Genomic DNA, 21934 nt, shown 5'->3' with positions numbered 1-21934 from the left:
ACACACACTTTCAAACAAATGCAGACACACAAGCCTGCTCGAAAGCTAGGTACCAGAATAAATGTCAAAGCCACACCAGAGATGTATCTAGTCATCCAGTATCAAATGTCCTGGTCACCCACCTGCACAACAGTGCAAGACCAACCCTAAACTCTATGCACGCACAAAATGAGCATGGCAGAGTACAGGTTGGATACACAAACAAGAATTTAGCTAAAGAACATGCTCATGTGAAGCTAAGTAAATTAAGGAAGTTATAACATGGCATAAAATGTGGGCAGTCCATCACTGCCACTGCATTAGATAATGGGGGACTTTTAGCAGCTGAGTTGTACAGTCTTTAGGAGAGCAAAGGCACTCTACATTGAGGGTTGGCTACCAGTGGATCCCACATAACAAGAAACATGCTGTAATGTACTGTAATACCATGGTTGACATACAGAGAGCTATAATCTGAGAATGACTTGAAGTGACAACAGGCTTACTATAAAAGAGAATGATCATCGATAATGTTAGTGTCTTACTTCTGGCAGAGCTGATTAAAGAGGATCTTGGGACTGACTGGACCTTTTCCTGGTTCTTTCATGCATTGGAGGAAGAGAAACATGGCTGCAGTCAGAGGCTCAGGACTGGGAAGGGTTACTAATAACGGACCCTGCAATTAATGAAGACAATATAAATAATGGTTGACAGACATTTTGTTTACAAAGGCAGTACCAAATGGCTATACTTGTTTTTTAATATCAACTTTAGAAAATTAAAATAATCTGCATAATTTTCAGGTTGTAATGGTTATATGGTATAACATGCAATACATTGGGAACATTTTACATTTGTAATATTGCAACGTATGCATGTGCAATAAATACATTTTATCCATAGACTGGAGTTTTTTGTAACAGACATTTTTAAAGGAACATTTGTAGCTTCCGCCCTGCCCTTCCCTTCAACTCCTTAGTAAAGATTCACATACATACCAACAACACAGCTACTGCTAATGCATATAGCAATCACTGAAGCTGTTGCTCTGCACATTGCTAATCATTTGCTGCCCTTATACACAGTGGAAAAGCCTTGGTTTATCCACTCACTAAAACTATAGACCCAACTCGATGTCAGAGTTTATTATTCATTTGCATACAAGGGGCAAAAGTAAAATTTTCATTACAGAAATATTTTATTCAAGACAGAAGTTTTGCATCCGAGAACACAGCTCTTTATTTTGTTTTTTGGAAATGATTTTATACAAAGTATAATTCAAATCTGTTAGAAAAATAACATTTGATCAAAAATAGAATTTCAGAGTAAAACTAAAAATTGAGTGAGGCAGTGTATGTTGATGGCATGTATCTCTGTAAGTTGTGACATTGCTTGTCTCCTTTCAAATTAGTTGTTTTTGATCAAATAAAAGAAAAACTTGTTTTCAATTATCTCTGTCATTTGTATGTATGTATTTATTTAAAGGTAAGGAAGAAAATCTGAAAAAAGGGTCAATTGAATAAAAAAATTTTTAGACCTTATTGCTCAGGCCTAGAATTAAAAGAGAACTGCACTTTTTTTTTTTTAATGTTGCCAATTGTTCACAATCATTATGAAAGACATGACGATGGATGTATTTTTTTTAATGCATTCTAACTCATAAATGTAAATAAAAGTCTGCTTACAGCGAAGCCAATTTGAGGTCCTCCATTCCGCCCATAAAACCCAGTTAAAAACCAATCAAAAAAGCGCAAACAATACTCCATTTAAATTTCATGACTTGAATATTAACCAAGTATTACTGATAATGTGGGCAGCACGGTGAAACAGTGGTTAGTGCTCAAGCCTCACAATAAGAAAATTTGAGTCTTTTGTTCTACCCGTGACTGTGTCTGTTCCCTCCGGGTACTCCGGCTTCCTCTCACCTTCAAAGACATGCACCTGGGGATAGGTTGAGTGCCAACACTAAATTGGCCCTAGTGTGTGAATGGGAGTGCAAATAGTTGTCTATTTGTGTTAGCCCTGCGATGAGGTGGCGATTTGTCCACGGCGTAACCTGTGTTACACCGTAAAAGCGAACATTGTGAACATTATTGCGCCACGTATGCTTAAAATAAGCAAAATACGTAAATATTAAATGTTATTATAAATGTGCCTGTTACAACATTACATATATACTTACAGCATGTATATAAAACCCGAATGAAGGTGTTTGGACGTTTTTAAGGGCTTTATAGGCAGAATGGAGCGATTCCCATGGTCTCCATTGTAAGCAAACTTTTGATCGCATGTATTTAATAGGATGAATTAAAAAATACATCCGTCGTCATATATTTCATAATGATTGTGAACGATAGGCAAAATTGCCAAAAAAAAAAAAAAAAAGTTCCCCTTAGAATTAAGTTTATAAAGTAGATTACATTCATGACTATTTATTGGAATTTACCACTTGCTACTCTCTACGCATCTACCTTCAGTGATTATTACTCCGTCAGAAGGACAACTGTATCAATTTTAAACAATCTCAAAGATCATAGGTTAAATCGGCAAATACACACTCTCACCTTTTGAACCACAACGTTGAAAGATCAAGGATCATATATTTATGAATTACACAATTTTATCGGCACGTCCTGCACTTTAAATACAGTGGGAAATACCCTAGTGGCCGTATAATGCAGAATTTGAACTGGAAACCTTTATGCATTTGTAGGTTTTTTTGGGAGTGGGGACACCTATTCCACAAAGGACAACTCTCAAGACTAAAATTGTATAAACTTTCAGTTTATCAACTTTTCTTTTATTAGAATGTACAATTAACAAATATTTCATGATAAATATTACAAATCAATATCACAAATCAGACCAATTGTTTTAATAACAGTAAACATTTGACCAAAATCTGCTATTTTAAAATGTATTGCAGAGGTCAAGAAGATTGAGAAATGCAGTCATACCAGATGGCCATCAACGAGAGGGCAGATCCTCAATTTGTACCCTTTGTCCTTCACTTCCTGGATGAGGTCAATGAGCATGTGTGTTTGAGACAGGTTCTGCAAGAGATATTTCATATCAGTATATTAAACCATTTCTTATAATTTAGAAAATCTCATTGCTGTATCCAATGAGTTCTAAAAATGCCAGGTATAGAGTATCTATTGTATTGCATATTATGAACGAGTAGTTTCCACTCCTAGATTCATTTAATTCAATGCAATAATTTTTTAAAATGTTTCTCTAACTTAAGTAGGGTGGTGGTGCGGTCATTCTATGAAAACAGGTTTTGAATCAGTATTTAATGAAGGACATGTCGGTGCGGAAATATCCCATCATAAGAGAGGAGTATCTGTTCCTTTTCTTGCAGGAGATTTGTTTTGTCGCATCCTGGCAATGACAGTTGCTATGGAAAACACACACAATGGAGCTGGCATTGTGAATGCAGACACAGTTCATCCTCTAACAATCACCTGTTTTCACCCAAAAGATTTCAATTTTCAAGGAGACAATATAAAGGGAGGGAGCAAGAGAGAAAGAGACAGAGAGAAAATAGAAAATAAAGCGCGCCCACTCGAATTTCAACAAACGAGGAAGGTCCTAGGGGTGATTAACAAAATGGCGGAAAAAACAGGTTTATTGTTAAAGAGGCGTGCCGGTTTGCAGTGACCATGACACAACCGGAGAGCGACAAGGAGGCTGTATGGTTGAACTGTATGGTGATCATGCTCTGCACCAACTGAAAGCCACTCGTGTCTGGGCAGGTAAACATGTTAGCATTGCATTTGTCACTGTATTGACCACATCTCAAAACCACCTAGCCGGTTTGCATACAGCCATTGTCAGGAGTGTTTACAAAAGTTGTGAGAACATAAGAGGCCACAAGGTAATTACGACAAAAGATACACAAAAAAACAGCAGTCTTTCAATTTTAACGCCATATACTATCATCTTTCCACTTTGTAGACACAAATTATCAAAAGGATTAGTGAAAAAAAATTATATACACCAAGAGTTATGATAACAAATTGTGTAGGTTTAAAGGTGGTCTTTGGTTTACGACGATCCGTGTTAGGACATTTTGTGGTTTTTCGAACGGTGTGAAAGGATCTTCCGCTACATTAATGGACAGTGATAACTAAGCAGCCTCATTATTAAGACTTCCTCCTGTCAATAAGCCTGCCTATGCGTTACTTGCAAAGCACCTTCAAATGTTCAGTTGTTCTCTTTTTACCTATGCCAAGATGTATATGTAATCGCCGACATCAGTTAGTTAGTTAGCAACTTAACTTAAAAAGTTATGGGCGGATTCTAATGAAACTTAAGAAAATGTCATAAACGGATTAAGGGGCCATCCAAATTACTTATGTTTAACTTACGAGGCTCAAATTCTCTGTGTGTGTATGGTTGCAGCACTGCCTCTACACACAGAGACAAAAAGAGTGGATGACTGACAAGAGTGTGAAAATTTTGTTTCGCTAGAGAAAAGACGCACCCAAGTGCTTAGACTAATGCAAATAGGGAACCCTCTTACAGCCTGTTTGGAAGTGACAGTCGAACAAAGCAACCAGGCACAAACACTGCAATTTTTATATATTATTCAATTCACTGTGTTTTGTCTGTCTGTCTGTAACATTTCTCAAAAAGGCATGGCCGGATTTTGATTAAAAATTCCCAAAATGTCAGAAATGGAAACAAAAACAGAAAAGGAACAAGTTTCGTCATTACCTGTCAATGGGAGAAGACGCAAAGAAAAAAGGCTCCGCTTTTGCTACTGGGGTTTTTGATAAATGTGAAGACTTTTGGCCACTGATTTGTGATCACAGCCACAGGAGAGTTACTTGGCAACTTCGAACTGATTTTGGTTAGCGAGTTTATACGAGAAGCACTGACGTCAGCGAGCTGCTGCGACGTCAAAATCTAAAAGAAAATCTCAAACCCTGAAACCTTCTGTGTCATCTGAATCAAATGATTCTCTGGACACAGGACACAAGGGGAAGTAAGATTTGATGTTGGACAAAGGACATGATGGGAAGCAAGACTTAATGCTAAAAAAATAGTCGATGATATAGAAAGAGTAAGATTAGAACACAAAGCAGACCTGGAAAGAGTAATAAGAGAACTTAAAAAAAAATCATAGAAAAGCAACAACGGAATACGAAGAAGATCTGAGAAGTCTGTAAAGAAGATCTAAGAAGTCTGCAGGAAAATATAGAAAGTCTGCAAAGTCAGAATGACAACATAGAAAGGACCTTCAAGAAATGCGTCAAGAAATGAGGATTCTTCAAGAAGAAGTTATTGCAGTGAAACGAGACAACATGCTGAGGAATATCATAGATGAAATGGATCAGGATAACAATGATACCATTGTGACAGGGCACTGAATTAAACCAAAATCCTATGCGAAAGCTGTGAATAATGGAGGAGAACCAGATAATGTGGATGTTGCCTCAGCAGAACAGCAAGTGGTCAACTTTCTGCAAAAAGTCTTTAAATAAATGACATTTGTAAAGTTACAAAATACTTAAAGTTAGTATTATTCGCGGACGATACAACAGCATTTCGTTCAGGAGAGAACACACAGAAGCTAATACAAATAATAACAGAAGAAATTAACAGATTAAAAAGATGGTTTGACAAAAAGAGACTATCCTTCAACCTTAGTAAAACTAAAATAATGCTATTTTTAACAGTAGAAGCGAAAGTCAAACAAATACAAATAGACGGAATAGAAATTGAAAGAATAAATGAAACCAAATTTCTTGGTATGATTGATGATAAAATGAACTGGAAATTTCATAAAAAATAAACAACACACAAGAAACACGTCAGTAATGAATAAAGCTAAATATTCATTGGACCAAAATTCACTCCATATTCTCTACTTCTCGGTAGTGTCACCATATCTGAGTTATTGTGCAGAAATATGGGGAAATAACTACAAAAGTACACTTCATTAATTAACCGTGTTACAGAAAAGATCAGTTAGAATAATACATAATGTTGGATATAGAGAACATTCAAACCCTTTATTTATTGAATCGAAAATACTGAAATTCCATGACATAGTGAATTTGCAAACAGCTAAAATTATGCATAAAGCAAACTACAACCTGCTACCGAAGAGCATACAACAATTCTTCTCAACAAAAGAGAAGAAATATAACCTTAGAGAAAATTTTTATTTAAAACATTTGTATGCATGTACAACACTTAAGACCTTTAGTATATCAGTATGTGGAATTAAATTATTGAATGGATTAGGCAAAGACATCAAACAATGTACTAATATGATCCAATTCAAGCTTAAAGTGTTCACAAAGTACAAAAAAAAAAAAACATGATAAACATTGTGAATTTTTTGATTATCTTATATATGTCACCAAAAGAAATACAACTTACTTCCCTAATTATCATTTTATTTATTTTTTAATGTTATTACTTATGGAGTATACTGTGAATAAATTGAGAACAGTAAGTGAACAAAAGTGGTAGCAACTGCTATATAAAGGAAAAGGGCTAGGATTAAATAAGCTCTGCATCTTCCTAAACTGGAAATTGTGATGTATCATGTTGTATGCATAAATGTTCGAAATAAACTCAAACAAGTGATTACATATTGGGGTGATCCAGACAACCAAAAAAACAAAGTGTTGCCATACAATGGAAGAGTGTCTCGAAGTTCTGTCTTCTTAGCACTGATTATAATGTTCATCAACGATGGCAAATTGGAAGCGCCAAATCTGCATTTGTTACTGGGAAAATGTCATTGATTGCCACAAATAAATACATATATGGGAAACACTGATATGTCTATGGAGACAGCTGTCACAGGACAGCAGATCATATGGTAGTTTGCATGAACAAGACAGGATAGAGAGATTAATTATTTTCTTTTGTAACATTTTCAAAATTAATCATTCCGAATACAATTCAAAATCTAATAATTGAGAAGCCCTAGTTGAACATAGATGAATATATAATTGGTAAAATCTAAGATTCTATAGTAGTTATTGAGTGAATTTTACTTACACTTAGAAATGTACAAACCTGCATAACAGCATTGAAGAAGCATGTGTTACCAAGGTTACTGATGCCTTTAACAGGAACCAATGCACTGCTGATGACTGAACTCTTTCCTCTTGGAGGGTCACTACAGTTTGAGGCTTCCTCTCTTGGTTTGAGGATCTTGGGGGTTGATGCTAGAACACAAAGCATATAAAAATATATGACTCAAGAGCCTGGTGGTTACATGGCTTTAAATCAGTTGCCTTAAACATGTTGAACTGGGTTGCTTTCAGACATTTTCTTTACAGTTGCAGTCAGAGGTTTACATACACTTATCACGGGCTTAGATGTAATTTTGTCTCAAATGTGTTTTTCTAGGGTGGAACTATTATACAACATATCTTTAATTATTTTTAAAACAAAAATTGGGTGTACAAGTTTGATTTATTTAGCCAGAGAAGGTAAAAATATTATTTGATCTCCAGATCCGAATTTTCATGATCATTTTAGAATATACATTAAATAAAAGGTTATAAATCTAAATAATTTGTATTTTATTGAGTGATATAAATACTTGATCTCCTGCCAACCAACAACAGTTCTGACTGGTCATGTGCCTATGAAGCACATAAACTAGTCTTGTCCCTTCACTAAAAACTTGGTGAGAAAAACTAAATTAAAAACACAACACAACACACACACAAAAAAAACAATCATTTGAAATGTAACAAACGTCAATTGTCCTTGCCCTGAAGTTTAATGCAGGACCTCACTTTGTGGAGTTACGATGATTCTGACAAAGATGGACACCCCAAATTACATTAAGAGCTTGTTAATTATCAAATGACATCTTAAATTTCGAATTTGCTGACACGGTAACAACTTGCAGCCAAGTTATCAAACAAACAAACATTGTTAATATGCCTCCTGTTAAATTCAGTTCAGTTCAAGGCTAAACCCATTTATTGGTCACTGAAATATTACAATTCAGCTATAATCTTGGCCTGGCGATTCACATTCTAGACGCAAACTTTACTTGAAATGTCTGCTTAGAAAAAGACAATTATTCAATTTAGAATAAATTAATGCTACTAAAACAATGTTGCTTGGAATTAAGTGTAAAGTGTTAAAAACTGATGACATATGAGGAGAGCCGTTGAAGGCCAATCCTGTAGTTCTGGGATTATAGAGGTTCAGCTTGAAGAGATTGCAGGCTGTTGCAGCACTCCACTCAGTGGTGCTAAATACATCTGGCTCCCTGTGCTGGCAACATCTGGGGTTTACAGATCCTCTATGAAGCCATAAGGGAGCTCCCATATGTCAAGACACACATTGTAGCGGTAGGGAAACCCTGATCATAAAAAACAAAGTACATTTCAATACTAGGGCTTCCACTGAAAATGTGTGGACATGTCAAGTGCCTCTACTTCTTGTGGGGCAAGAGGAAAGGAGAAAAGGTGGAGAAAAGAGGACAAAACTGCCCTAATGCAACATCAGTGGTAGAGTTGTAACAGGCACTAGCCAAAAGAGAGGAAAGGGATGAAGAAACTAAATTGGTGGAATGGGGATGCCTATGGACACACTACATCTGGGACCGTCATCGAAGGTAAATAATATTCAGGGAGCCATCTGGTTGGGACTGGCAAGGGTGAGGGGGGGGTCAGTGGAGTGCAGTTGTTGGGGGCAGTGGGTGGAGGGAAGGGTTGCAATGAGCACAAGCATATGGAAAAGCAGATTTTTCCTCTCCCTGCAGCAGTCAACGATGGCAAATGTCAGCATGCGCCATGTCCACGCTTGACTGTGCCGCACTAAGCATCACCACCTGGCCCTTCTTGCTCAGCCACCGAGTATGGGCAGCAGAAACAGTGTGGAGCCTTTCCCCAGGGTGGAGAAAAGCATCACAGTGCTCAGAGTCATCCACATGCATACTTGTACACCAACACCTCCCGAGCTCCCTGCTCTTTTCACACGAGAGCTAACCAAAAAAACGTAGGACTGCATATATTATTTTGTATAAAACTGTATGGTAAACAAAGACATACAAGGTTTAACCAAACACCCACCTCCATCATTTTATGGTTCGCAGTGACTGCAAAAAGGCGATCGGCAGGTTTGCAGTGAGAATCAACAACAATGCAAAAAAATTATTCTTTGCAACCGAGATAATTAAGTACCCTGTATAAGATATATCTCAATTATTGCAAGCCCTAGAGCCAGTGAAAAAATCCTATTCAGGGACTTGTTTATAAGACAGTTGTTTGGCCATCCGGGTTTTAGCGTCAATGTTTGCTTACAGTGTGGAAGACCAAAGTCAGCTCCTTTCATGCAGAGCAAGCAGTCATGAGGAAGGACGAGCAACACCAAATTTCTTATTAATTCACTAATTTGTTGTGACTGCTGGGCATAAAAAGCTTACTTCCTTGCCATCTGAGGCCAGGCGAGCCCAGTGACATTTTACTTACACACACATAAACATGCCAATATGTTAAGGGAAACTTGGTAAAATGAATTGTATGCAATTTCACTTTTACCAAATAATATCTTTACAGAAATATTGTTTTCAATTAGAGGGAATGTATTTGAGATTTAAATTTTAAGGCAAATTTTGGAGATGTATAGTAATCATACCCATGCACACACACACTGGCCTACTTTCATGTGCAGTGGTGGGAATTAAGGCAGGATCACCCTTGATTACATCTATGAAGGCACCACCAGGGAATGGTTTTAAAGTATTTTACTGGCCACTGACTTGGCTGCATAAGTAAGTGTCAAGCGGCTTATGGACCAATTAGTATTATTATCTTTTAGAAAGTAAATGCTAATGAATAAGTCCCAGGAAGACTGATCCAAAGTAAAGTAATAATAAGACAGACTTGAAATTAAATTAATTAGTGTCGGGCCCGCAAAAAACAGCAGAATTTTAACATGCACTGTAACAAATATTGAATTAAAAATTATACAATTGAATGTACAACAACTACAGTAGTTTTATTAAATAACGTAATAATAAATAGCATGTACCTTGGAGAGCGGTCTTCTACAGTACAATCACCCCTTGTAACAACGCGCTTTGAAATGTGTGGCTTTACTCTATTGGGATTTCCTGTGTTTTTTTAAGCATGCATTACATATGTTTGGCCTAAATTAAAATGTATTTAATTTAAATCATATAAATGGCTAAATGAATTAAAATTGTAACAGCAGTACTGGACACAAGTTTGAGCCTAAACCAATCAGAGCGCACTTTTCAGTATCTTGACGATTTACTGGCTCAGCCTCAAGCAGTATTACTACTTTAGATTAAATCAATCAATCAATCAATCAATGTTTATTTATATAGCCCTAAATCACAAGTGTCTCAAAGGGCTGTACAAGCCACAACGACATCCTCGGTACAGAGCCCACATACGGGCAAGGAAAAACTCACCCCAGTGGGACGTCGGTGAATGACTATGAGAAACCTTGGAGAGGACCGCATATGTGGGTAACCCCCCCCCCCCTCTAGGGGAGACCGAAAGCAACGGATGTCGAGTGGGTCTGACATAACATTGTGAAAGTCCAGTCCACAGATTAAAAGAGTGTGACAGTGACTATGTGGGTGTTACTCCATGTCTAGATGTTAAAAAAACGGTAAACAGGTTTTTAATGCCCTAGCTATGGAAATATCTCATTCATAATGAATAATTCCTACCTCACAAAATTGTATTTACCATTGTCAGGCCTGGAACCAACAAACAGCAATAAATGAGGGTTTACTGCATCTACTACTAGCTGCTTCTCCATCAAACACACAACAAGCAGTGTCTTTATATTTTCACTGGTACATGTCCTCATTTTAAAAAATACAATCTTAACGCCCTATGCCGGTATTATAATAGTCTTTATCGACTATACCCTCTTACGCTAGTACTGCTTCCCCAAAACACACATCAGTCGTGTTTTTTGATTATTTATTTATTTAAGTAAATGTATCATCTGCTTCTTTTCAGCACTGTCCTTCACACTTTCTTTCTTCAGACCCATGGTTCAAAAACATCAAATTTTTGTCTCTCTAGCATTCCGTCTACTATTAGCTAATACTAACAAGTGAGCCACCTCAATTTTAGGGGGATCTTAAGGGATTCCCTTTGGCATTCCCTAGCTGGTTCGTAACTAATGTTTTTGCTCGCGACTTAAAGCAAAAAATTGTCCAAAAGGCGTCCTGTACAATGTTCCCTCTAATTTTTCATGTGTGTGAGCAAACGCAAAAACTCCCTGAGCATTCAGTGGAGCCCATGTGAGCAACATCAGACGTGCACACTGTGGCTACACCAGCAGCACACCTGTCCCAAACCTGACTAAATAAGTTCAATCTCCATTCAACCATCCATTTTCTACCGCTAGTCCCTTTCGGGGTCGCGGGGGGTGCTGGAGCCTATCTCAGCTGCATTCGGGCGGAAGGCGGGGTACACCCTGGACAAGTCCCCACATCATCGCAGGGCCAACACAGATAGACAGACAACATTCTCTTATTATTATAATCAAATGACAGCAGTCATTTCCATGAGATAATTTTCTAATATAAGTGTTTAGGCCCACTTACAATGACAATAACAACAAATATTGTTTTTCATGAGCTGTGTACTTGTATTGTTTGTCTGGGTGGAGGTCCTGCTTTGGAAATAATTTGTACTCCTTTCAGACATTGCATTTAATTCCCATTAAAACATTCACATGTTGCACAATGAGATGTAAGCAGGGGATCATGTGTACATTCCTGCAACTTCCTGTTTGTAAAAAATATATTTTTATTAGTATTTATTTAATATACTAACAGCATTTCATGATTAATATTTATAAATTAAGATTCCTAATAAATGACACTAGAATAAGCACACATTTGATTGGTAAATCGTAGTGTAACGACCTGGAATGACACTTTATGTGTGGTGTTGGAGTTGTCCGACTTTTTGTGTGGCTGTAAACGCATCACTGGCTAAGTGCCATATGTGCATGTGTTGGCGCAAGTGAGAAAGAGCGAGCAGCTGCTGTTGATATAACAAAGTTTCTTTTGGTCTGGTTTTTACTGCAGAAAATGACCAGCTTTGCTAGATTTTTTTTTTTTTACTAATGTTTTGGTGATGTGTTTATGGCCGACAATAAAGAGTTTTGCTCAGTAAAGTGATGGATGGAATTCATGTCCTCAAAGCGTCTCGACAGACGTTACAATATTTGAACAATGATGACGAAAACTGTTTTCTCCGTCGTGTCCGTGTGTCGAAAATTGTTATGCGCTTATTTTTTTATTTGATTTTGTGTGTGGCATAGATTTGCCGTGCGCAGAGGACGCTTGAGCAGTGCGCAATTGCACAGGCGCGCACCTTAGAGGGAACGTTGGTCCTGTATCTCAAAAAATTCAGAATGTTAGGAACTCGTAAGCCAATGTACCACTGTACTGGATATATAATTTATTTATGCAAATCTACTCTACTCGAGGAGTGAGAATGTAGTGATTCAAAAATGTAACCAGATCAGTTACTTAAAAATATTTACATAGTTTATTAAAACAACATGTTAGTAGACTAATTACTGAATACTATTACCACAGTAAAACAATAACAAATGAAGGGACTCTGATAATAGAAATGTTTGTATGTCTATTCAGAAGCCTTTGATATGCTTTACAAAGACTCCCCGGCTGCATTGTAAGACAGGGTCAAACTTCCTAAGGTCAACCCTCTTTTACCAAGACTCTGGTACATGAGCCAAAGACCTTCATGGTGAGAGAGCATAGTTAATCGACTTTCAGTCTTCCAAGAATTGTTGTACCAAGTTATATTGGATTCTGAAAAAAATCCTTGTGATAGTTTTTTTGTCATTGAGGTGCATAGGAGAAACACAACAACAATGTTTTCTAAAAACTTGTCCTTCACACCGAAATGCAGTTTTACACGCTCCTCAGCCACAATACTGAAACTCTATTTTGCCCATTACTGGCTGCCTATTTACATAGCATTTTGCTCAACCAGTGTAGGACAATTGTGTGGCAGGAAAGGCGACTGGTTAATTATGCAGTCAAAACAGTAGGTACAGGAAAATTGTGCCCAAGTTAATTGTTGACAGACAGTTAGTTAGTACAAATCCACCAAAGGCCTACCCCATGAAGTAATAATATAATACTTCAACACAATATATGCCAAACAATAGCTTATCCAAAGGTTTCTTTGCTTAACTTACTGCAAAGCTCAATTATGTAAATGCCAGAAGTAAATTTTGAGACAAATTTTGTTCAAAGAGGTGAAAATGTGCCCATTTGCCCAAAAAAATTTATTTGTAGAACTTGCTCATTTTTTGTTCTCCACCATGTCTTGTTCGTTACGGAAAAATGTGTTGAGACAAAATGAAGCAAACTATATTCACCTTTTATCAAATAATCTGCTATCCCTCACGTATGTTATGTACTTGTCAACTCCATCTATTTGCTGTTTTTTTCAGAGCGTGCACCTTCTCTAGGAAAAAAACAACTTTGTATCCCGTTTGCTAGTGAAAATGTAAAATGACTGTCTAAAGGGTGATATAGTTTCACAATAAAATACAGGGCTTGCTTGAAATTAATGTTCTTTTCAACATTATCTGTGTGCAAGTCCAGAGAGAGTTGTGTAGTCCAGCTGTGAAGAGCTTCTATTAACAGCGGCTCCCCACTAGTGCTGCACACAGGCCCAAAGGTGGCAAGCTAGACTGAGCAACAAGGGACTGGGACAGATAAAAAGGAAAATGACAATAGGTATGGGAGAAGAGGCCTAACTCCACACAGCTGCTCTTGTTCTTCAGGGAACCCAGGCGGGAGCATCACTCAAGCGCCTAATTTCTCTAATTTGTGCAGTCATGTGACGTGCATGGCGAGTGTGGGAGACTTACAGCATTATTCCTGTAACTCTTTTTGAGAGACTGACAAAGGACCAGCCCCAATGAGCACGGTCGGCTGGCCTACGGACACTGGCAACTGGACACAGAGAGGCCGAAACTAGTGATGCTACATACATACAGGGAGGAGGAGCCACCACGCCAATCATCTCCCATACTTTCAAAGCCTTTTATCATATCTATACTGTATATACACAACTGCCTCCATGCTTTAGTTTAGATGAAAGACCCAATGCATAATTTGTGCACTCTAAGTGTCCAAAAAGGAGCATCCAATGAACAGTTGGAGTGATAGGGACAATCCTGTGACAAGAGTTGTTCTTGCACTTCATGTGCATACCATCTTTACAGTTATTCTTGTTGTATACAATAGGTGCGCCACAAAACAGGGTCCTTCAGTAGCTGACAATATTGTGAATATTAGCGAAAACTTTCCTCTTGACTTTGTGTTTAGTATGGAGTATGGACTCATAAATGTGAATAATACACACGTGTATATATGGCATAGAAAACAAAATAGATTTAAGTGCAGATATGTACTGACAGATGGCATGATGTCCAAACAGTCAGATACAATTACTTGAAAAAATAACTAGTCACTACCAGGGCTTGTCTTCGACTAAAGATTTTATAGTCAATCTGATTTACTAACTTTTACACGTAGTCGACTATCAGTCAAATTAATGGTGCTTTTTTTAAAGAGAGAAGTAACAGATTGTGATGATAGTAGTGAACACCGACTGGTCCCTATAAGTGTCAGTATAACGTCACATGATGTACATCTAGTCGCCAAGAGGTGATTCTTTCAGGTACATATAAATGACATACATTATGGCTGTCTTTGTCTAAGGATTTTTATAGTCGAATCTGATTGATTTGATTTTGCACATAGTCAACTATCAGTCGAATCTAAGGCAATGTTTTTTGAGAGAGACATGAACAGGTTGTGATGATAGTAAGGGTGTAACGGTACGTGTATTTGTATGGAACCGTTTCGGTACGGGGGTTTCGGTTCGGTTCAGAGGTGTACCGAACGAGTTTCCACACGGACATATTAAGTAGCGTACCGCACGTTGTGTAAACAATGCACACCGAGGCGCAACACACGGCATGCTAGCAGCGACCGGGCTACGACAACAAAACGAAAGCGGTTTGCCGACATTGTTCAGCAGCGGTAGGGTATGCTTCTGGCAACACTTCAAACATGCTAACCCATCTGAAGCGTCACCACCCCCAAGTGAACATTGCTTCAACGAAGAAAAAAACGAGCGTCGTGCAAACACCGCATTCAAGCAGCCTCTCCTCGGCGAGTCAGACAGGGCTAAAGCAATAACAAATGCTGTTGGTGTTTTTATAGCAGCAGATGTAAGACCATATTGCATTAAAAACTAGATTTTGACCCACTTCTTCTTTCTGCAGACAATGTGGATGAACTGAATTTTCTGGCAAAAAACATGAAGATTGAGTGAAAGTCACCAGGGTTAAAGGCTGGGGGGGAAAAGAAAAGTTAATCTGAGGCTGAGTTGACTTGAAACTGTTTAATGTTGCACTTTTTGTATGTAGAAGAAAAGTTTTGTCATTTTATTTAATCTGAGCAAAAACTTGAGGCAGTTTAATGTTGATTAACGTGGACCCCGATTTATACAAGTTGAAAAACTTATTCAGGTGTTACCATTTAGTGGTCAATTGTACGGAATATGTACTGTACTGTGCAACCTTTAATAAAAGTTTCAATCAATCAATCAAAAAAAGTACTTAATATGTAGAAAGGTTTTGTTAAGAAATCATTCTGAGCCTTATCTTATTTAGTTTTTATTTTATATATGTTGACCACATTAACCCTGGCAATGGACCCTGTGTGTATATGTATGTTATTGTTATGCTTAGCATTCATGACTGCCTGCTGTTGCACTGATCAGCCTAGTGGTGGCTCACATCCATCACACACAGAGCTATTTCTATTTTTGGGCAGAATTATTATAGTGTTCCCAATGTTAAAAGGAAAAAGCCATTGTTTACAAATTTGGTAAATAAAAAAAACGGCACAAATAGGCTAAATTTCAAACGGCTCATTCGGACGATGTATAAACAAAGGCAGGAATGTTTTATAATATCTCCGCTGTGCCTCCATGGTTTTATTTTCAGGACTTTCGCAGATCCTTACGCGATTGATTGGGTCATGCCAAGAGCTACAAAAGACAATAGAGGGGTGCAATGGACTTTAACTACCGTATTTTTCGGACTATAAGTCGCAGTTTTTTTCATAATTTGGCCGGGGGTGCGACTTATACTCAGGAGCGACTTATGTGTGAAATTATTAACACATTACCGTAAAATATCAAATAATATTTTTTAGCTCATTCACATAAGAGACTAGACGTATAAGATTTCATCGGATTTAGCGATGAGGAGTGACAGATTGTTTGGTAAATGTATAGCATGTTCTATATGTTATAGTTATTTGAATGACTCTTACCATAATATGTTACGTTAACATACCAGGCACGTTCTCAGTTGGTTGTTTATGCGTCATATAACGTCCACTTATTCAGCTTGTTGTTCACTATTCTTAATTTATTTTAAATTGCCTTTCAAATGTCTATTCTTGGTGTTGGGTTTTATAAAATACATTTCCCCAAAAAATGCGACTTATACTCCAGTGCGACTTATATATGTTTTTTTCCTTCTTTATTATGCATTTTCGGCCGGTGTGATTTATACTCCGGAGCGACTTATAGTCCGAAAAATACGGTAGTTTTTTTGATTACCTTGATTTTTGACATCATATACAAGAAATCATTGGCATGGAAGCTTGTCAAATTAGACTAAAAATACATCAAAACAAGACATAAATTATGGTGATAAATGGCAGAAGCAATCATAACATACAACCCAATGGGACAGCAATTGGACAAGTTGACAACTTTTGTTACCTGGGAAGTACACTAAGTAATGATGGGGATGTCTTGACAGAAATTAACATTAGGATTGGAAAAGTAGCTGCAACTATTAACAACTTAAACAACATATGGAAGTCTAGGAGTATATCAAAAAATACCAAAGCAAAACTACTTATTGTATATATCGGCTCAGATCAGAAATAAAATGGAAATTAACGACATAAATGATGAAATAACAAAACAGCGTTGGCAATGGCTTGGCCATGTTTTACGCATGGACAGTAGCAGACACACAAAGACAGTTATGCGATAAACACCACAAGAGCAGAGAAAGAGAGGAAGACCAAAGGGTACACGGAGAAGAACAGTACCACACATGAACAGCCCAGGGAGACTTGCGCAGAACAGAGGCAACTGTCGTTGAGCTATGGATGCACTAAGCACTGCAAAGTGTGAAGGGGATTAAGTTAAAACGCAGATACGAAAGACACAAAAGAGGTACCAATAGGTAAAAAAAAGTTGGTTTTGCACAATAGGTTTCCTTTAGAGTAAATAAGCAAGTTACAAATTATAGCTCAAGAAACAGTCTCCATGGTTACCACACGAAGAGCCTAGTGGCAATTACTGGCCTCACACTGGTCAAAGCAAATACAAAACGCAAAATGTCCCACCTGTTTTAACCATACCATTCTACTACTATAATCCATCCAACCATTTTCTACCACTTGTCCCTTTCGGGGTCGCGGGGGGTGCTGGAGCCTATCTCAGCTGCATTCCGGCGGCAGGCGGGGTACACCCTGGACAAGTCGCCAGCTCATCGCAGGTCCAACACATATAGACAGACAACATTCACACTCACATTCACACACTAGGGCCAATTTAGTGTTGCAAATCAACCTGTCCCCAGGTGCATGTTTTTGGAGGTGGGAGGAGTTTGAGTTTGAGTTTGAGTTTATTTCGAACATGCAAGCATACAACATGATACATCACAATTTCCAGTTTCTTTTCAACATGTTCGAAAAGGAGTAGGAAGAAGCAGAGCTTATTTAATCCTACCCCTTTTCTTTACATAACAGTTGCAAAACTTTTTGTTCACTTCCTGTTCACAATTTTTTCACAATAAACTCCATAAGTAATCACAAAAAAAAAAATAAAATAAATAATAGTAAGAATTTAATAATAATAATTGGTGAAGTAAGTCATATTTCATATGATTTGGTTTCGTTTACTTTTTCAATTTCTATTCCGTCTATTTCTATTTGTGTTTGACTTTCTCTTCTACTGTTACCAAATAGCATTATTTTAGTTTTACCAAGATTCAACGATAGTCTGTTTTTGTCAAACCATCTTTTTAATTTGTTAATTTCTTCTGTTATTATTTGTATTATCTCCTGTGTGTTCTCTCCTGAACAAAACGCTGTTGTATCATCCGCAAATAATACTAACTTTAAATCTTTTGTAACTTTACAAATGTCATTTATATAGAGATTGAATAATTTAGGTCCTAATATTGATCCCTGAGGTACACCACAGGATATATTTAGCGTTGTAGACGTGTGTTCGCCTAGCTTCATGTATTGTTTCCTGTTCGTTAGATAACTTCTTATCCAGTTTAAGACTAACCCTCTGATGCCATATCGTTCTAGTTTTTTGATTAAAATATTGTGATTAATTGTGTCAAATGCTTTAGTTAGATCCATAAAAACCGCTGCCGCACATTTTTTTACTATCTATTGCATTGGTAATTTCTTCTGTAATTTCAATTAAAGCCATTGAAGTTGAAACATTAGCTCTGTATCCATATTGGTTCTCTTCGAGTATTCTATTTTTATTTATGAAACTTTCTAATCTGTTATTGAACAGTTTTTCAATGATTTTAGAAAATTGTGGAAGTAGAGAAACAGGTCTATAATTTGTAAATTGATGTTTGTCTCCAGTCTTATAAATTGGTGCAACTTTAGCTATTTTCATTTTGTTTGGAAATGTACCTGTTTGAAATGATAGGTTACTAATATACATTAATGGTCCTGAGATCTCTTCAATAACCTTTTTTATCGTTTCCATATCAATTCCGTTACAATCAGTTGAAGTCTTAGATTTACATGTTTTCACGATTGTAACTATTTCCTCCTGTGTCACATTACTGAGGAACATGGAGTTGGGATTTCGCTCTATGGTATCATTATAGTCCTCAATTGGAACTGGGTCTGGAATCCTTTCTTCCAATTTTGGTCCAATATTTACAAAATAATTATTGAAGCTTTCAACTACTTCCTTTATGTTGTCATTTTTTTTATTTTCAAGTTAGAAGTATTGAGGGTAGTCCCACTTAGTTCCATTTTTAATAATGCTATTGAGGATGCCCCATGTTGCTCTCATATTATTTTTGTTCCTGTCCAATAATTCACTGTAATATTCTTTTCTACATGATCGTAGTATGTCTGTTAACTTGTTTTTATACTTTTTGTACTTAATTTCTGCCTCTATAGTTCTTTGTGCTATACATTTTCTATATAGTGTATTCTTCTTCTTACAAGCATTTTTTAATCCTTTTGTCATCCATGGTTGATTATTCTTTCTCTGCTTGTTACTGAGTTGTATCCATGGACAATGTTTGTCATAAAGTATTATGAACTTGTTTAAGAAATGTTCATATGCTTCATCAACCTCTTTTTCATTATACACATTGTCCCAATCTTGCTTTTGTAGCTCAATTTTGAAGGCAGTCATCCTCTTCTCTGTGCATAGTCTTCGAAATGTCCTTTTGTCTTCCATGTTCTTCTTGTAGTTTCCATCATATATTGTAAAAACTGGCAGATGATCACTAACGTCGCTTATAAGTAGACCACTTGTAGTGTTATTATCAAAATCATTGGTAAAAATATTATCAATAAGCGTGGCACATTGTCCTGTGATTCTGCTTGGCTTTGTGATTTTAGGATATAGACTGATGCTGTACATTGTATCAATGAAGTCATCAATAGACTTTTGCTTGTTGGGGTTCAATAAGTCAATATTAAAGTCACCACATAAGAACATTATTCTTTGACCATTGTCCATGTAAGTTGCCTTGATCCATTCTTCAAATGTTTCTATACTTGACTTAGGTGATCTATATATACAACTGATGAATATATTTTTGCTTTTTTCCTGACATATTTCAATGGTTATACATTCTAAGATATTATCTATGGCAAATGACATGTTTTTTACCACTTTGTAGTTCAGGTTCTTCATCACGTACACAGCTACTCCTCCTCCATTTTTGTTGGTTCTGTTGATGTAGTTTAGTTCAAATCCCTCCAGATCAAAATCTATTCCTTTTTTATCATCAATCCATGTTTCTGTGACAGCAATCACTTTGAAGGGTTCGTTGATGTGTTCCAAAAAGTTCTTAATGTTGTTGTAATTTGCATACAAGCTTCTACTATTAAAATGAATAATTGACAATCTGTTATCACATTCAATGTTGCTATTAAATTGATCATCTGTATAATAAAAACAACTATTACTGATGTGGGAGAAAAAATTTGTATCTGGATCTATATCATTTTCCAAATCCTGGTTTTTGTGATCTTTGTTGCAGAAATTTTTTAGTTCCATATTTTCTTGTTCAACAAACTTTGATGTTGTTTCAATAATCTCTATAAGTGTAGGTGGATGCAATCCTGAATGTAGGTCCTCTTGTTTAGTCGTCCCTTGGAACATAGTAGTGCCGATGCTGAATTTAGGTGCTTGTTTTCTGTCAGAGTCCATTATCATCGTTGTTGTGGTAGCTGTGTAAACTTTAAAAATTGTCCAGGTCCTTGATGTCATGGACAACAATTACTCTTGCTTCTGGACTTCCATTCAGCTTGATGTAGATTTTACAGTTGGCGCTCCAAGTTCCCTGGATTTTTCCCTGCCTTCTCAAGTCGCGTGCTTTCTTGGCGATTCCAGCATTACGTTTTGTGAGATGCTCATTCATGTACACATTTGTTCCCTTCAGCTTCTTTCCCTGTCTCAGCAATGCCATTTTAGATTTTCTGTTTACGAGTTTCACGAGCACGACTGGAGTGGCGTTGTTGTTTCTTCCGTTCAGTGGGATGCATGTTTCGATGGTATTAATGTCAATTTCAATTTCTTTTGATTGCAGAAAGTTGACCACTTGCTGTTCTGCTGAGACCATATCCATTTCATCTGGTTCACCTTCATTATTCACAGCTTTCGCATAGGATCTTGGTTTAATTCGGTGCCCTGTCACAATGATATAATTCATTCGTTTATCCTGATCCATTTCATCTATGATGTTCCTCAGCATGTTGTTGTCTTCTTGAAGGATCGTCATTTGTTTGCTCATTTCAGTGGCTTCTTTATTTCTGGAGTTGTTCTCTTTTTTCATTTCTTTAATTTCTTCTTTCATTTCTTTCATATCCTCTTTCCATCCATCCATCAATTCTTCCAATTTTTCTATCATTTCTTCTTTAAATTCCTGGAGTATTTTTTGTAGTATCCCTTCTTGAATCCCATCATGTCCTGTGCCCAGCTTCAAATCAGTCTTTCCAGTCAATCCTTTTACTTTTGGCATCGCGGCAGTCACTGACGTCAGCGCCTCTTATGTCTTAAGGGCAGTTACTTCTTTAGCGACTTGCGGCACTTTTAACTTGTTTTTTCAACAATTTCGTACCTTGCGCCGTTCAGAGATCAATTTGAGGTGTCAGCCTGTCAACTTATATCACTCTGCGACGTCGGGATCACTTTAAAACAGCTGTAAACTCGCCGTAACTTTTGGTTGCTAGGCAACCGCTTTGAACTGCGGGAGGCGCCTTTGGCTTGAGGCTAACGGCTCTTCCACTCGCCTTATTTCAGCGTATCAGTGCCTCTCAACTGACCAAAATCAGATCGAAGATGCCAGGTGACTCTCCTGTGGCTGTGATCGCAAATCAGTGGTCAAAATCTTCAGACTTAACAAAAACTCCGGTAGCAGAAGCGGAGCTTTTCTTCTTTGCGTCCTTTCTCATTGACAGGAAGTGACGCAATTGTAAGCGACATAATTGTACTGGCTCTCATCCGGAAGCCGGAGTACCCGGAGGGAACCTACGCAGTCACGGGGAGAACAAGCAAACTCCACACAGAAAGATCCCGAGCCCGGGATTGAACTCAGGACT

At 37.3% G+C, this 21934-nt stretch overlaps 1 protein-coding gene across 1 annotated transcript in view; it reads right to left on the bottom strand.

The window, feature by feature from the left end:
• usp45 (ubiquitin specific peptidase 45) overlaps nt 1-21934 on the bottom strand; it is a 56359-nt gene that overhangs the window by 25120 nt on the left and 9305 nt on the right. Inside the window, exons 6-8 of the mRNA XM_062063620.1 lie at nt 7024-7175; nt 2937-3032; nt 525-655 (exon numbers count right to left, since the gene is read on the bottom strand). Coding sequence (XP_061919604.1) covers nt 525-655; nt 2937-3032; nt 7024-7175 — 379 coding nt within the window. The remainder of the gene's footprint in view (nt 1-524; nt 656-2936; nt 3033-7023; nt 7176-21934) is intronic.

This window comes from Entelurus aequoreus, linkage group LG11 (genome assembly GCF_033978785.1).
Source record: "Entelurus aequoreus isolate RoL-2023_Sb linkage group LG11, RoL_Eaeq_v1.1, whole genome shotgun sequence".
Classification (NCBI taxonomy): Eukaryota; Metazoa; Chordata; class Actinopteri; order Syngnathiformes; family Syngnathidae; genus Entelurus; species Entelurus aequoreus.
Note: the sequence above shows the minus strand (reverse complement) of the source record. Positions and strands in the feature narration are given on the sequence as shown.